The 18,196-nt window shown below is 43.6% G+C and overlaps 1 protein-coding gene across 4 annotated transcripts in view; it reads left to right on the top strand.

Moving 5' to 3' along the window:
• Nucleotides 1–18,196, top strand: part of SND1 (staphylococcal nuclease and tudor domain containing 1) — a 421,555-nt gene that overhangs the window by 149,097 nt on the left and 254,262 nt on the right. For all 4 annotated transcript variants that reach the window (XM_086395775.1, XM_086395776.1, XM_086395778.1 and 1 more), the window contains one exon: nucleotides 4,119–4,208. In XM_086395775.1, coding sequence (XP_086251901.1) covers nucleotides 4,119–4,208 — 90 coding nt within the window. The remainder of the gene's footprint in view (nucleotides 1–4,118; nucleotides 4,209–18,196) is intronic.

Genomic DNA, 18,196 nt, shown 5'->3' with positions numbered 1-18,196 from the left:
AGTTAGACATGACTGAGCAACTTCACTTCACTTCAGCCACTTCTTACTCTCTTACTGCTCCTTCTTGATGTAATCTACCATCATTTCCCACCGAGATTAATGCCATAATCTCCTAATCAGTCTTCCTTTGTTTTCTCCTTTCTTTGCTTTAGTGTCTGTTCTGAGCACAGTAGCTAAAGTAATTCCTTTAGATGTTAAGTCAGACGTGTCTTTGTCTGTTGTTCTTCCCTCTTGCTCTCTGCTGTAGCCACAGTGATGCCTCTGCTGTTCCTTCAACCCACCAGACATCTCCTAACTCAAGGCCTTTGCACTGGCTATCCTCTCTGCCTTTCTCCAGATGACTGCATCCCATACCTCTTTTGAGTCTGTTAAAATGTAATGTGATGAGGGTAAGCCTCACTGAGAAGTTAATGCCTGTGGCTCAGTATTCCAGTTCTCTCTCACCTTGTTCTGCCTTTTTCTTTATCCGTTTCGCTTATCAGCTACTGAGTCTGTGCTTTGGCCCATCGGTTTGTTCATGATGCCTTTTAGTAAAGAACTCTAAAATTTTACTGGAGTCACATTTATCAATCTGTTCATGGTTTGTGTTTGTTCAGCCTTGTTTTAAGAGTTCCCCCAGGATCCTTGGGTCCAGCAAAATTTTTGGCTACAGCTTTTTGGCTGCAAGATGGGCTGGATAAAATTTAGGCCTGAGATGGGGTTGAGAATAAAGACCTTGATTAGTGTGTGTTAGTCACTTAGTCGTGTTAGTGATCCCTTCTGTTCCCTCTAGATGAGTGTTGACCAGAGACCTCATTTTAGGAAGGTAAGATCCTGAGGGTGGGGGAGGATGCCGGGCATGTCTTTGGATGCTGAGATGCTGATATTGGGCTTCCTTCCCCAGCCAAGAAGAGGTAAAATGATTGAAGTTACCTATAATGGGAGTCATTGCCAGGCCTACATAGTCACTTCTCAGGATGAACAGTGATTACAGCACATACTGGTTTGTGTATTATCCGCCCACCAGAAAAATCAAGCGTTCTTTTCTGTTTTTATTTATTTATTTCTTTTTTAGAAAAAGCATTTCCATGTAGATTAGAATCTAAACTAGACAGTCCATTTTAGCAGGCAAGATTCGGCTAAAGTCTTGTTTTCTCAGAATACATTCCATACCTCAATTGCCTCTTAGAGATTTCAAAGGCTTTTGTGTACCTGGTAATTTGGAGGAATTGCTTTTATTTTGTAGTTTCTTAGGGACTTCTAATATCTCTCTTGTAAGATGTTTATAGATGTCAATAGCTACTAGATCTGAAGGGTTAGAGTAACAAGATCATTCTGTTTTCACTTGTGATATCTTGTTTTCTGCTTGTGCTATTAGTTCTTTCCTAGGTTCATCAGAGACATAGAATCAGACTCAAGTTGCCCTGCTTTTTATTGGGATGTTTGATGTACTGTTTTCTTCTTCTGAGAGTGTCTAGGCTCAGCCCAGTTCTGTCAAGCCCCTTTCTTGTTCAGGCTGCCGTGTTCACACATTGAGGTGTGTGTCATCCCATGGCCCTTATTTGAAATGCTTATTGAAACTGTTTCTTACCATTCCTCCTTTTGGAGTTCCAGTCAGGGAACCTTGCCTTTACCTTGGTGGTGTTTCAGAATAAGTAGGGTAAGCTTCTGATGTCAGGTTCTATGGCATATCCTAAGGCTGTGGAAGGGAAATTTTGGTTATTTTGTTTATGTCATTAAAAAAAAAAGCAAATGTTCACTTGGTAATCACATACCTCCTCCCCAAATAGATTGCCCTGTATTGCTAGGGGAATAATATGAATACATTGGGACTGTTTTGCTCCTGATGGCCAATTCTGATAATCATTGATTTTTGTCTTTATTTAAAATTCTGTTCATTACTGACACCTAGTATCTTCTGTCTAGCAATCTTTCTTACACTATGAATAGTGCTGTCATAAACTCTACTTTAGGGCTTCTCAACAGTGACCCACTCTAAGGAAAACTCAGTGTTGGATTATTTCTTTAAAGAAGTTCATGTTTAGGGCTATACTTATTAGGCAGCAGTCATGCCACCATATGACTTGATCAGAGTTTATAAATCCAAGTTGTTCCTATTCAGAGTGTGTAGATTCTCACACCTCAACTCGCAAAAGTGGAGAACACCCACCTTCAATTCTGAAGGAGTCTTCACTTCTTTGAGGGGCACTGCAGTGATCCTGCTGCCTTTATTTTTTAAGCCAGAGAAATGAGAAGACAGTTGGTACATATGAAGCTTGAACTCAAAGAATTGTGCATATTCTTGGTGATATCAGTGAACTGAAATGTTTAAATGATGTGTTCTAGAGGCCAAGTCTTTCTTTGGGTCTAGGGGAAAACCTCTATTTTGATGCCTTTGACCTCAGGATGAAAATGATAAGTGTTCTTAATTTGAGTGTAGTTGGCTGCTTAAGAGAACGTAATTTGAATACTTGAAGTACAGAATGAAGTACATAGAGGTCTTGTGTCAGGTGTATAAGAGATGGCAAAGCAAACTTGAGCCCAGATGGACTAATCACACAGAATGGGAAGCAGTGACATGCATCTGGGTTGGAGGTTATTGCTTAATTTTCTCTGATTTTTTTTTCTCCAAATATCTGTTCATGCAGATGGCATGCTTGTTCTCGTATATCATTCTGCATGTTTCTTTTGTTAGTACATCCAAGTATTTGAATATATACTATAAGAGAGGTACTATATACTTGGGTCTGGGGTCACAGAGGACAATAGAAATGGACATGATCTCTGTTCTCATGGAACTCAAGGGGCTAGCGGGGGGAAGCATTAATCATACCAACCAATCTAGCCAGCATCTCCCAGTTTCTTATTCACATGCTCTAGTCCTGCATACCCTGTCCTACCCCACCCCCAAACTTCTCAGATTCCTTCTCCTTTATCCCCTCTGTCCATTCCCCTGTCAGGTGCTGTTAATTCATTTCTTAAACTAGTTCTCACGTCTCAGTTCCCAGGTATGTTGCCTTTATCTGGACCCTCTCTCTCCATCTCAGTTGTTTTGCTCAAAACACCTCTTTTGGGGGCAGTCTGAGCTCCAAGAAATAACGAAGGGATTGATTGCATTATTTGTTGAAATACGGTTTGTTCCTGCCTCTCTCGGAGAAGGCAGTGGCACCCTACTCCAGTACTCTTGACTGGAAAATCCCATGGATGGAGGAGCCTGGTGGGCTGCAGTCCATGGGGTCGCTAGAAGTCGGACACGACTGAGCGACTTCCCTTTCACTTTCCACTTTCATGCATTGGAGAAGGAAATGGCAACCCACTCCAGTGTTCTTGCCTGGAGAATCCCAGGGACGGGGGAGCCTGGTGGGCTGCCGTCTCTGGGGTCGCACAGAGTTGGACACGACTGAAGCGACTTAGCAGCAGCAGCAGCCTGCCTCTCTACTTTTGCTTGTCTTGCCTTTTTCCCCATCTCTAGTTTTCTTCCTAGTTCATTCCTATCCTGCAAACTCATATTAAGTCCCACCTTGTCAATGAAACATCTCCCGATTACTTCTTTCTTTCCACTTCCCTGAATTCTAATAGCACTTAGTCCCTCGTCTGTATCACATAATTCAGCACTTATTCAAAACTGCTTCATGTTACTTCATAGTTACAGGATTTCTGTTAGTATTATTGTTAGGTTACAAGGATTTTAAGTCCAGGATTATAACATACATTTACATAGTGCTTTGTCTGGGGCTAATAGTTGGTACGTGCTTAATAAAGGCTTATAGAGTAATAGAATGAGATTTATAGTATATCTGTAAATGTTAGAAGGTCCCTGATAACTCAGTGAGCTGCTTTTATGTTGCAGTTTAGATAGCTGTTTCCCTGTTGAGGAACATTTATGTTGTTTCCTGTTGCATAAACAATTCATTGCTTATTTTTGAGCCTGTCATTTGTAAAAGATAATTTTGTTCCCTGTAAAGCAACCAAATACTTAATCACTCACTATATATCCAGCAGTTACTCAATATTTGTCATACTGGAAGGTAGAGCCTCCTTCAGGTGCATTGTCTGTATCTTGTGCTCTTGGCTGTGTTCCTGTCTCAGTTTTTGCTTTGATTTCCCATTCCTGATGTGATATTTTATTTTGCTTTAAGGATAAGAACAAGAAACTCCGTCCCCTCTATGACATTCCCTACATGTTTGAAGCCCGGGAATTTCTGCGGAAGAAGCTCATTGGGAAGAAGGTAAGCGATGACAGAAACCTATTTGCGAATAGTTGTGTGTTGTTTTAAGCCGGGCCCTTGTGACGGAATCCCAAAGACCGTCAGATAGATGACTTGCCTCCCCCAAGTCAAGCGATTTTGCTTTGATACAAAGAGAGGAGTGCCTCTGTCTCAGGAAGTGACATCCCTCGGGAGAATTCTAAAATTGGGGCCCTGACCACAGTGTGATTGCCAAGGCGCTCACGGCGAGTTCTTTCCAGGGTCCAGGCTCAATTCCAGTTTCAGTAATTGCATGTTGCCCTGAGCTCCATTCACTTGGCTCTCTGCTTCTCTCCAGCCACCTCCATTAAAAGTTGGGGCTCTGGGATTTGCTAGGGAAAGAAGGTGGCTGCTCTTTACTGCTTTCCGTGTTTCTGTGGAGAAGAGGGAGCCTGCCTTGGTGGGGAAGAGAGCATGGTTTCCTGGTGGTTCTTGGGGAGACTTTCTGGTGGAGCCTGGAGGCCCTCAGAGGGCATTTCCTTGGGTTGTCAGAGCAGAATGTTCTAGAAGCTGCAGAACTTGCTGTTCTGTCAAGCGGATCATTAACCTCTGATCTTCCCCTGACTTTCCTTGACCTCCCCATCCTGCCTGTGCCGGGCATTTCTTTGTGTCCTGGGTAAAGAGAGGGAATGAATTGGAGTATTTCCTTTGGTAATTGAGAGAAATTTGTGGAGAAGGACTGTGATTTGTCTTCTCCTTACTTTGTTTTGGTGGGAATTCTTCCAGGAAATGTTATGTTTTTGGCCAACTTTTGTTGTGGGTTAAGAAAGGCCATGGTTCTAAGTCTGGCCTCAGCATGTCGAAGCCATATTAGCATTCTTTACCTCATGCAGGTTTTTAAATGATGGGAGTTGTGAGAGGTTTGTCAAAGTAGTGTAAAAATAAATATAAATATAAGCCATTTTATTATAAATCATAGTCACTAGAATGATAAATTATAACAAGAGATTTTGAAGCTGGGCATAAGATGAAATTGCTAATTTTGAGGCAGAGACAGCAAACTGGGTTCCCTAACATGAGTATTAAATCTCCTCAGGTTCCTTCAGAAAATAGGCTCATTTGTCATTGTATAAAACTTGACAGAATGTTGTATTCATTCATGAAGTGTAGTGCAAATGATGGCTTTAAGCCTCTTTCAATTTCTAGATCTCCTGTTATCTGATCGAATGTCTAACATCTCTATTTCACCAAGTTGATACCATATCACTCATTTACTGGCTCATAAACAATGGCATAGAGACAAGCAAGGAATCCTATTCCCCACCCCGCCAGCCCCGATACATATGCATATCTACTGAAATCCATCCAAGAATCACATTGAAAGGGGTGGCAGTGCATATTCACTTCGTGGGCAGCCAGTTGTGTGGCCTGTGTTATGGCCTCCACCTGCTTGGTTTGAATATTGCCCTCCCGGATTCTGCTTCATCTCTGGGAGCATAGATCACAGCTCAGGGTAGCAGCTGCTAAATGGTTTTAGGTTAGTCCAGGGCCCTGCTCTCAAACACTGTGTGCCTGCTGGGCCTTTGTAAAGTCCTCCGTCTCAGGATAAAAGGACTAACCTCCAGTGTCAGATTTGGTGGCAATTCTTAAGCAATTAGTCTCCTTCTTGGTGGGAGAAACCTCATTTACTGGTGCCTCTGCATCAGAGTTGATTGGATTCTGTTTGTGCTGAGCTCAAGTTTTGTCCCCCATGGTGACACTGTATAAATGATGAATACTGTATCCCCACATAGGGAGAAGGACGCAGCTCAGCTCTGCTGGGCTAGAACATTCCTGATGCAAACTGCTTTTCTGACTCACCACCTGAAACCACTTGCCTGTCTTCTGGGCGCATCAGTTGCAACAGCAAACACCCATGTGCTCTGGAGTCTGGGAGCAGACAGGGCAGTGGCTGCCTCAAGGGGGTGGCCCGCACATCATCACACATTTCTGCCAATTCCCTTCAGACCTCTGCAGCAGCATGTAGTGATTAAGAGGCACCGAGAGGGTGCATGCGGGCCTGTGTGTGCCCGTGTGCACGGAAGCTGATTAGGGCTGCCTGTCACAGCTTAAGCAAGATAATGGAGGTAAAAATCATCTTCTCTGCCCAGACTATTATTTGACCATCCCAGAGAGTCTATAATTAGACAGTTTGGAGGGATTTCTAGAATGTAGAGAAATAAGATTGAAGGTAAAGTGGTGCAGTGCTTTGTTAGATTCAGTGGCCTCCATTTCAGTTATGGAAATGCACTGTGGTTCACTCCCCAGATTTAATTCTGGCTAAATGCCTTAATTAAAGTAACCAGGCACCTCTCTGAGTCTTGGTTTTATCTTTTGGGAGCTGGGAATATTATTTGCCTTTCCTCTCTGATGGATGAGAATCTGCCATAAAACTAGTCATTCATGTTTTTCCAGATGCCTATTAAGATTTTGTTTTGTTTAGTGATACTGCTTTCATGTAGAATCTAGCATAGCCTGACTTTTTCAGGTGAGGTCAAGAGATGTAATCCATGGGCAGCTAATTTGCCCTTTCCCAGATTTGGGTGTTACCTGATACCCACTTCCACAAAATGAGTATGCGCTTATGTTAGAGTATATATTTGTGTGCGTTTGTGTTTTGTGTGGTTTGAGGAAGAGTTAGAAGATGTGTATATCCTGGAAGAGTTTCGGAAGCTGTCTGAATTGCCACACTGCCTGGTCGAATGCCCTCCCCATCCCCCCGTTTACCATCTGCCATCTGTGCATTCACTCAGATTTGACTCAGGGAATATGCATGGAGGAGAGAACTGTCTCACTGATTTCTTCTGGGGTTCTTCATGGTCCCAGTGTAGTGGACACATGGGATCCTTGGTAACTTCAGCATGTCCTGTAGTTTTCCAGAATGGCATCCTTACTTTGTGTAAGATGATGAGATTGTGATGCCCTTCTAAGAGAATCAGAGCTACAGTCCTCATCTAATCGCAAGAACAGTTTCTTTCTCTGTGTATTTTTTTTCCTTAATATTTAGAGATTGTCAGCCCTAGGAAAGCAGGAGTTTGTATGTCTAAGTCATTTTACTCTCAGTGGAATAAGGTGATGGTAGCTGGGAATCTTCATTTGGAATTTTCCACAGCTATTTCATAGAATCTCTAAATATTTTTTAATCTGTTTAATACAACATTTACAAATGACATGTGAATCACTGTAACTTCTATCCCTTGATTGTGGAATTTTTGTCACCATGGGAACCATTGTGTTCAAAGTTGTAACTTGTTTAGACCATTGAAGGGTCAGAAATGGTGGATGAAATGAAATTCCAAAAAGTGATGAAGCTTCAGCCCTGGCAGTAGAAAGTTGCTCAGTCCAGGCTGTCTTGTCTCTAGAAGTTCTACCCCCACCCCTACCCTCCACCAGTTCATGTATTCCCTAAAGATTTCACCACTGTTTTCATTGAATAAGTAAATTGGGGAATGAGGCACATTTGTAAACCAGTAGCTGAATTTGTGTGCTTTTTATGTCATTAAAATTTGTTCTGTAAACTATGCAGACTCTTTTTAGGCACTCAAAATTAGGTAATTTTCTTGATAAATGCAGACATTTGAAAAGTTATTGGCTATAAATTAGGGAATTATTACTTTAGATTGTTCTTTTTTTGGAAGCCTATTTTACTTGAGGGTCATGCTTTTTTGGGGGTGTGGGTGGGAATGATTTCTGTGTGTGCCAGATTTAACAATTCCAGCAGGTTCAAGACTGAACCTCATGAAAAATCTGTTCTCACTTTTTAGAATGGTTGGTATAGTATGTAAATGATATTATCTCTATTCTGAGTTAATGTACTTTTATGAGCCAGGCTGGCAACCCAACCACTGTTAATAGCCTTGCTTCTCTGGGATAAAATATTCTGAATGTCTAAGTCGACTATAGAAGATACGGCTCATTTGTTCTTCAGTGGCTACCTGTGCATGATTTTCATGCCATTCCAATATGTATGTATGCTACATACATATTGTATGTATTGTTTTATAGCACTTCATATAATGCTCATTTTAGCTTAAAAATTTAGAGCTGTCATTTATTGAGTTGGTTGTTCCTGGTAGACACTGAATTTTGTTTTCACTTTTTAATATCTTCACCTCTGCCCTGAAAGATATATGTATCATTCCTGTTTTATAGACATAGAAACCGAAACTTACCCCAGATGTCCATGCTCTTAATGATGATTCTGATGATAAAGGGCGTCCGGAAAGGCCTGCTTTCCTCTTGTGTGTACTGACTGGTGTGTAGATGGCCAGGGTCAGGGTGCTTTGGGGGCATGACCGTCCTTGTGTATAACACCCTACCTGCTGTGAGAAGTTGATTCTCTGCCGCCACAGCATCCTTGTCCACAGATAGCCGCAGGTGGTCAGAGCACCAGGGATCAACCCTCTGAATGCCTTCAGCCCTCTAGACATTATCTCATGAGTCTTTGAGATGTCCCTGTGAAATGATGTTTCCTCAGATTGCTCCTCCGAGAAGCCCGTGTCAGATTACATGATCTTCTTCAGTTCCACAGACAATGTGAGGTCATAGCAAACAGTGTTAAGCCAGTGTGGAGCTCGATTTTACTTTCTCTTCCATCTTCTGGCAGAGGTGAGGCTTCTGGGAGAAGGGAAAGGGCAGGTTACTTTTTTCTTTTTTAATCTTCGGCAGGGCCCCCCGCAGGTTGAGGAACACACTCAGTGCTCCAGTCCCTGTGTGAGCACGGGACCCTGAGGCTTGCCACCCTCAGCCGACGTGGCACTCAATTCAGCTGGTGGGTGCTCTTCAAGGGCGTGGGGCTTCCTTGAGAATTCATTTATTCTTCTCACAGGCTGCGTCGCAAAAATACTTCTGCTGTGTGCTAAGTTAATCCCCTGTGTTAAGTACAAAGCTGGCAGTCTGGGGATTCTTGTTCTTAATTACCTCTGATGCAATTTAGTTTGGTTTTTATAAACATTTCCTTTGTCATCTCCACATTTTTCACTTCATATTAATGTGATTCACTCACGCCATGGAAAAGTCCTCTACATTAATGATCAAAACAGGCCCTAGGGTTGAGAATGCATTGTGATTTAAATTGACAGGTTTATGTGAGGTTGCTTGTCCTTGCCTTCTCAGTGCCAGCTGTTACCATCAGTGTGGCTGTAAATTTTTTGAATAAATGGCTGAAGATATTCACCAAATCGAGATGTTTTGAATTGGCTCGTATTTTCTGACCATACCTTTTCCGAGTAAGACTTCTCCCACTTGTACGGGACGAGAGCGTGTCAGTGCACCACAGGAGACCAAGGGTCATTGGAGATGCCATTGACCTCTTGGCTGAACTCATCAGCTGTCTTGTCTGGTGTAGGTAATTAACAGAAATGACTGTAGGGTTTCTGGAAACTCAGTTGTTCCCAGCAAGGTAACATTCTCCTGGCTGCCACTTGAGAGCTCTTCTTGATGAGCTCTTGGTTTTGTTTTATCTGTAGGTGCGGCAGAGTACCTCTGTGATTTAGAGACCGTCAGGGTGTTGAGCTGAGCATGTAGCTCTTTGGTGAAGTGTGGTATTTGTATCAAGTATATTCTTATGCCTTCTTCAGAAAGGATGTCTTATATAAATGAAGAAACCAGAAATTGAAACTGCATTCCTGAAAATTTCTTCTGTAGGCTTACCTGTGGGAAATGGTTTATTAGATACCAGGATCCTCAAGATCTCCTGTCTCTGGGTACTGTTAGACCTTACTGGGTTTAAAGACCTTCTTCCCTGGACTCCCAGGTTGCTCGTAGGTTCTGGTGAGAGTCCTTATATTTATAACTGATTGTCAGTTGGCTTGTCTTAAGCCACCCACTCCTGATCTTTTCACCCAAGATTCTGAAATATCGTCCTTAGGGCTGGAACTTTCCATGCCTGTTCTCTGCAAACTGGGCTTTTATTTTAGGGGGAGATTTGTGCTGAATCAGCTCAGCTGTGTTTGGGGGTAGGGAGAGGACAGGCTTTTTTTCCCTACTTTAAAAATAACCCTTGTGTGCCAAAAAAACCTATAAAATGTGCTGAATTGCAAATCTTCCAACTTCCTATACCTCCTGGTTTACAGCGAATAGATTCTTTTGAGCTTGGGCTCAGTGGTAATGTACAGAATATCTTACAGTGTGTGGAAGGGAGTAAAGTGAGACTACCCAGACGTGCTCTGTTGGGAAGCAAACCCAACTCTTTTTATCTTTTCTCACAATATTTTTTCCCTAGTAGTTTCGTCTTCTAAGGGTTTGTATAGGGATAGTACATATAAAGTTTCTAGGAAGAAAGATTTTGGTATATTTGCAAAATCAGACATCATTCCAAAGTAGTGAGTCCAAATTTTAGGCATAGACTCTAAGATTTCTTTCTGTGGCCTCTGTTTTTGATGTGTCCAGAGAGTTAGGCTAGTATTTCCAGTTGCTTGAGTATCTTCCCTAAGGACATGGAACAACTTGTGGGTATACAAGAGGGTAGTATGCACAATTGTCTGGTTCTAAGGTGGACATTCCGGAGAAGGCAATGGCACCCCACTCCAGTACCCTTGCCTGGAAAATCCCATGGACGGAGGAGCCTGGTAGGCTGCAGTCCATGGGGTCTCAAGGAGTCGGACACGACTGAGCGACTTCTCTTTCACTTTTCACTTTCACACATTGGAGAAGGAAATGGCAACTCACTCCAGTGTTCTTACCTGGAGAATCCCAGGGACAACTGACGTGACTTAACAGCAAGGTGGAAATTCCTCCAATTCATTACAGTTGGGTGACTCAAGTGGCGTCTTGCTGCTGCTGCTAAGTCCGCTTAGTCGTCTCCGACTCTTAGCGACCCCATGGACCGCAGCCTACCAGGCTCCTCCATCCATGGGATTTTCCAGGCAAGAGTACTGGAGTGGGGTGCCATTGCCTTCTCCCAAGTGGTATCTTAGGGCTTCATAATTGAGGTCATACGGTTGTGAGCTCAAAGGCTATGTGCTCCTTGTTTTAATGCATTTAAAATCTGAGCAAAGGTTTTATTCTTACCGAATCAAGGTCTTTTGTTGATACCTAGAACTGCCTTCTTGCTTCCATTGACTAGTTTTCTTTCCTCTGGCAAGCTTTCAGATATTCCTGTGTGTGTGCTCAGTTGTGTCCGACTCTTTGAGACCCCATGGGCTGTAGCTCGCCAGGCTTCTTTGTCCATCGGATTCTCCAGGCAAGAATACTGGAGTGGGTGGACATGCCCTCTTCCAGGGATCTTCCTGGTCCAGGGATCAAACCTGTGTCTCTTGGGTCTCCTGCACTGGCATGTGGCTAAGCATTGCAGTTCTACCCTATAAGGACCGCTGGCTTGGACAGTCTTTCCTGGTGGTTTCATGATGATAGGTGCAGTGGGCTGAGTAGTGTCCCCTTAGAATTCGTGTCGTTTTGGAACCTTAGAATGTGACTTTATATGGAAATAGTCTTTAAGGATGTGATGGGTTACAATGAGATCCTACTGGTTTAGGGTAGGGTCAAAACCCAAAGACCCATGCTCTCATCAGAAGAGGGTAAGACACAGATGGAAGGGCATAGGACAGTGGAGATGGAGATGTAAGTGACACATCTTCGTCTGTCTGGCCAATTGACTCCTGACTGGAGTTCTCATTTTTAAGTTTTGTACTTTAGTGATAAGCTCCTTTGAAAAGTATTCCATCAGTTGGGGTTTTATGTTGATGTTCTTTCACCTCTGACCCCCTGCCTGTCTTGTCTTTCTTGCATTTTTTTCTTTCCCTCCTTTCTTCTCCCAGGCTTTAATGCCTGTGATCTCCAGACCAGCTGACAGTCAATACAGAATAACCAATACTTGGGCTTCCCTGGTGGCTCAGTGGTAAAGAATCCATCTGCCAGTGCAGGAGATGTGGGTCTGATCCCTGATTGGGGAAGATCCCTGGAGAAGGAAATTGCAACCCACTCCAGTATTCTTGCCTGGGGAACCCCATGGACAGAGGAACCTGGCAGGCTACCATCCCTGAGGTTGCAAAAGTCAGATACAACTTAGCGACTAAAAGATGACTACGACAGCCATTACTTGAGCACATTTCTAGTGTTGTTGGCAGGCTCACCCGAAGACTTCTGCCTTGTTTCCCTTCCTTGAAGAATCAGTGCTGATGTCTACTTAAGAAGGCTGCTATAGTCACAGGGCTTCTATCATTTCGACTTTGATCATTAGCATTTTGAAATATGGCACACCCTGGGAGAAATCATTCTGGCAGGAGCTTTTGATGAACTATGCTCATCCCATTTAAGGCTGATGAATAGGACATTAGGAATAATTAGCAGAGGCCTGGTCTGCAGTGCCACGTGAAACAGGTCACTTGCGTAGGTGTGTGCCACGGGGAGCTGTGCCTGAGTTTCTCCTGTCACTATAGGAATCTCAGTTTTTGTCTTCAATCTAGTCTTTTTGGACTGGATAGTTTTTCTGTGGCTTTGCCTTCCCTCCTCTTCTGGCTGTAAAAAGTGATTGGACTGGGCTGGGCTAATGAGTAGATGGCCCTATTCGGAAGACAAAGGTTGAATAGGCTTATTCTCTTTGAGGACTGAGCCCCTAAAGCTTTGATCATGCCTCATCACTTGATCGTATAAGAAAGCCAGAAGAGGAAGCCTGGTGAAATCAACTCATTTGTATTATTCAGCAAATAGTTCTTGAGCAACTACTCCATACCACACCTTGTTCCAGACATTGGGGTTCAAACCCTAAAAACATCTGGTCTCATGGAACTAATAGTCCAGAAAAGCCACATGATGGTTGGGTACCTTTTGGGAGGTAAAATGTGAATAGAGTATCATCTCTGTCACAAGCTGCCTACAGTCTAACTGTGATAAGATTACATCAAAATGTGCAAAGTTGAATAAGAATAGATTTGAGTATCTGGTGAGATAAGAAACATGTCTCTTGGCAAGATTGGATTAATATTAATGTGAATTATACGGATCATAGTTGTCTTTCAGAGACAGGAGAGGTTCCACCTGCTGTGTGACCTCATGCGCTCAGTGGCTTCAGCGGCCTGTTACATATGAATATTTCCACCCCTTGCTTCTTTCTCTGCCTTCAGATGTACTTCCAACTGCTGAACACTGGATCCCCAGATAGAGATGCCAGGAGAGAGGTGTCAGCTATTAGGTCTAAAATGTAGCTTTTGGCTTCCATATGGTTTTCTTCTCTGCCCACAAACTGCCTTGGTACCTTTGGCTGCTACTGCTGCTAAGTTGCTTCAGTCGTGTCTGACTCTGTGCGACCCCATAGGTGGCAGCCCACGAGGCTCCCCCGCCCGTGGGATTCTCCAGGCAAGAACACTGGAATGGGTTGCCATTTCCTTCTCCAATGCATGAAAGTGAAAAGTGAAAGTGAAGACGCTCAGTGGTGTCTGACTCTTAGCAACCCCATGGAGTGCAGCCTACCAGGCTCTTCCGCCCATGGGATTTTCCAGGCAAGAGTACTGGAGTGGGTTGCCATTGCCTTCTCCTAGTACCTTTTGGTGGTCTTAAATATTGTCACCACCCAGCCATCATCCCAAACTTTAGTATTGGCAATCTCCCCATCCCAAGTTCACCTCAATCTGCCATAGTTATCACTTCCAAATCTTCCTTTACTCAGTGTTACCCATGGCTATGAGTCTGTATGCTCCTTATCTCCCAGTTATTGCAACTGTGTCTTAAGCAGATCTGCTCCTTCTAGTCTCTGCCATCTTTCACACTGCTGTCAGAATTGCTTTCTGTGTTCACAGTCATGGTCACCTCACAGACTCTCGTGTACCCAGATGCCTGCAGGAAAGCTCCTGCCTCCTTAAATGAAGAGAAAAGAAAGCTGGTTGTGTATAAAATATCATAATGTCATTTAGGGATGTTTCCATTTCCAGTCTCACTTCCTACTCTACCCTCCATATGATACATCACAAAGAACTTCTCACCCTTGCATCGACGTGCCGAGCCCTTTCACAGCTTCCTGCCTTCACACTTTTTCTGTAAGGATCTTAGCACGGTCCTCTATTCCTGGTTCCCCATGTAATGTTGGGGCCACTCCACCCTGTCATTCCCCCGTGCTGGTTTCTGGAGTATCCGTTCCCAGGTCTGACCTCCCTCCCTCACCCCTATCAGGCAAAGAGCCTGTCTGACCTTTTTCTTCAGCTCTCAGCTCCTGATGTCAGGAATCACATTAGGATCCCCCAGTAATAAGTCTCTACAGAAGCAGTGGAATTTGTCCTCCACCTGGCAGTTCTTAAAAATCGGAAGTCTTTGGATATAGAGAAGGGATGTAGAAAGCTCATCTCATAGCTCTGAGCTAGGCAGATGGTTTTTCTGTCACCTGTCTTCTTCAATTTCCTCATTCTAATATAGACCTCGAGCCCCACTCCAAAGAGATTTCAGGCGTAGCTCTGTCTGACAGATAAAAACCATGGCCTTACAAATAGGTAGAATGAGGATGTTTCTCGTGTGTTTTCCTGTATATGAGTTGTGGTTATGAACTGATGACTCCCCCCGACTGGCAGCGTGCCCGGGGGCTGTTCCTGAGGCAGCCGGAGCAGCCGCTCCTTGGTTCGGGAGGTCTACTTTGGGGCCGTTTCTGCGTCCTTTTGAAACCTGTGCAGCATTTGTAATTTGTTCTCTTTAAAAAAACGATTTTTGACAGAGGGGCTTACTCAACTAGTAAGCAGTAAGTGAATATTTTTCACTTGAATCCTTCATTACGATTTTAAACCTCTAAATGACAGATGTTTGATGGCCCCTGACTGCTGCCTGCTGTGCTCGTTCCCAGGGACGTGGGCTCCATAATGTCCATCTTCCCGAACAATAGTCCAGATGAATTGGAAATAAATAAGTCCCTGACTGGCTCCACTTGGCCATTTCTGCGACGTATGGCTTGCCTTATAGCCTGGCAGGTTGCCGCTGAGCCCGGCTCCTCAGAGCCTGTCAGGCTAAACTTGGATGTGAGGAGGAGGCGGAGAGGACTGTTGGGCAGGAGAGGCCAGTTGAGCATGGGGTTTTCCTGCTGGAGGCCCCCAATAGGGGGCCTGTAAGCCTCTGACACCCCTTAACCTCATTCTAATATAGACCTCGAGGGAAAGGAGGAGAGGAAGGAAGTAAATAGCGGAGTGACCCGGACCCTGATTAGGAATTGGTTGAACGTTGCGGTGAAATCTTACCACATGCAGCTAGACGGCCGCAGAAGCTTCTTTACTCTCCTAGTGAGTCTTAAGAGCTGAGAGATGCATCCCTAACCAACCATATGGTCTGTGCATTCTCACCGCCTCTGTTTCTCCATTTGTAAAATGGGCATGGTTTAATTCAACAGCTGTGACTCCTCAGGTGTGCAGGTATAGGGAAGCGATGGAAGCAGCCCACTGCCTTAGGAGTAACTTTTGGGGTAGGGCACAAAGGCTGGACCCATGTAAGCTCCTCGGGATGTGAATAGAAACTAGCACCTCAAGTGCAGCCCTGCGGCCGCATCCACAGTTATCAGCCTGCATCACAATCAACAGGTGGGATGTTTTTGTGACCTCAAAGGCCAAACGATACACAGCTGAAGATTGTGCGTGTTCAAATTCTTATACTTGGGGTGATTTTCTTTCTTCCAGTCTGCCTTGTTTTCTTGATCTGTAAAATACAAAGGAATCTGCCTTTGTAAGATCGTATTTAAGAACTCAGAAAGGGTCATTGGTCATCCTGGTATCTCTGATGAGACTCTTTGACGTAATGGGCATCTCCTGGGTTGGCCAAAAAGTTTGTTCGGGTTTTCTTGTAAATACAGCCAACCCAAATACTGATCACTGTGTAGTTTTCCCGGTAGGGAAAAAGGCAGGCTAATTTCCCTTGCCTGGGTCAGAGGTGCGAAAACACCATTACCTGGTACCCACAGACGTGAAGTACACCTAGTCCTTGTTCACTTAACCCCATGACTTTGGATTATGGTTCCTTTTATGTCCTTAATTTCCTTGTCAGCAAAAGGAGAATGAACATTTTTTGCCCTGTTTTTGCTGAATTGATTGATCTACTTGATCTTTTTATAGACCTTTGAGTTTAATTTTTTGGCACCAAAGACGTATTTTGCTTCAAATAACAATATAATGTGAATACCTGCAGTAGCCAAAACACAAGATTTGAGAGGTGCATTTAAATGTGTGAAGATAAATCTCTACCCCCTGTATGGCATGGCTTTAATTATCCTTAACCTACCAGACTCCTGCTTCTGTAAGAGAAAGCTCAGAGATTGAATTCATTCTTTTCCCGCTATACTTATATTACTGTTATGGTCAGAGTGTTTTTTCTGTCTTTTCACCTGAAATTTAAAGTTTAAACTGTTATGGTTGGGGGTCACAGTTTTCCCAATGGGGATAGCGCCTCTTTGCTCCCTTTTCCAGAACCTGTGTCTTCAGCTGGTTGTTTCTATCGTTCATCAGCTTGCTACATTTGGTGAACATGGCTTTGGAAACCAAATGTGTCAGAATGACTGACCCCTTGAGGCGGCCCAGAGCCTTTTCACATTTTCTACTAGTTTCTTCCATTGCCAGTGGCGGTGCCAGCCATGGGGAAGAAAAGCGGTGTGTGGTTTGAACTCCGCAGCATGGGAGGGTTTTTGAAGATGAAAGACAAGGATAAGTCGTGTTGCTGTTCTTCAGAGCTGCTGGTTTGGTGGTCGCTAATCAGAGTTTCTGAAGAGAAAATGGTCATATGATCACTAAGTCTAGATAAATTTATTGTGTCTCTCTTGCCGTTCTGAGAGTGAATGTGATATTGATAGCCTCTCATATTTTCTCCTTTTCACACACCTACTCCCTCTTCCTTTCCTTCTGTCTCTAACCTTCTGGTGGTTTCCTTCTTCCTGCCTCTTCTGCCTTCCATTTTCCATCCCCCTCCTCAGAGGTGCTCAGACCCACAACCCGAACAGCTTCAGAATTCCAAGCTTGTGGTGGCTCTCATGGTCCAGTTCACACGCCCATCTGCCGAGCTGTCTGACCTGGCCATTGCACTGGATCCCTGGGACCTTTCTGGCCTTAAGAGGGAAAAAGTGATTTGCTAAATGTCATCTTTTCTTGTTTCTGTTCTTCCTCCCAGCAGCATGGAACTTGGTCCATGATCAAAGCTGACAAAGCATCAGCTTCTATCTGAACAAGTTCACCTGGTTTGCTTGGCGGTTCCAGTTTCTCCTTGGGCTTGGGCCGTCTCGGATGAGCATAGAATTTAACAGGCTAGGTGATGCTGTGTACATTTTAAATTACCTGCTTGAACCGTCACTTGCTCTGTTTTTGGAAAAAGGAAAGCATGCATGAGGAAGAAACTGTTGGTCACCCCTTCTGGCCAGGACTGGGCCAGGGTGTGTGTGTGCTTGCTAGGCGCTTGGGTGTTGTACTCGTTAAGAAAAGGGAAACTGTTTGGTTGACCCTGGGACCTGCTTCCAAATCTGGGAACGTGTGTCTTCTCTGCATGGTCCTCCTTGCAATTGATATTTGGATTTGTTTCTCCCCTGACTCCAAGCCATTGGCCCTGTCCTCCACCCTGTGTGTCCAGGTTGATTTGGGGGTTCTTCTTTCCTCCTTTTCTTGCAGAGATTCCTCTTTGCATTGATATGTATCTATGGCAAGGCAAAGATACTTTTTAAATTTAATTTTTAAACAGCCAGGAAGCCATAATTTGAAACATTTTTTGGTTGTTTTATATAACATGTTCTTTACTTTTTTTAAAAAAATAGATGGAGGTTTCATTTTTAGAAAGGACGTATATGGATAAAGCCATGCATCTTTTTTTATTTTCTCCTGAAGACTTTCAAAGTCAAATCAAGAAACTAAATCCTCTTTGTTGTTTCATTTGCTGAAACAGATATTTTGAAGTCATTTGGCAGGAAAGCCAATATGGAAACACAGGATATTTTTGACAAATTATTGTATAAAATAGGCAGACCCTTAAATTAGTTAACATATCTTTTAGGCATTTGTTGGAAAGTCAGTAACATTGTTTTAATTTTTGTGTGTGTGTGGGGGGGGTTGCAT

Source organism: Bos grunniens, chromosome 4, assembly GCF_055505025.1.
Source record: "Bos grunniens cultivar Pamir isolate PY7600 chromosome 4, Bosgru_T2T1.0, whole genome shotgun sequence".
NCBI lineage: Eukaryota > Metazoa > Chordata > Mammalia > Artiodactyla > Bovidae > Bos > Bos grunniens.
The sequence above is the reverse complement of the archived record's forward strand: the minus strand, read 5'-3'. Positions and strand labels throughout refer to the sequence as shown.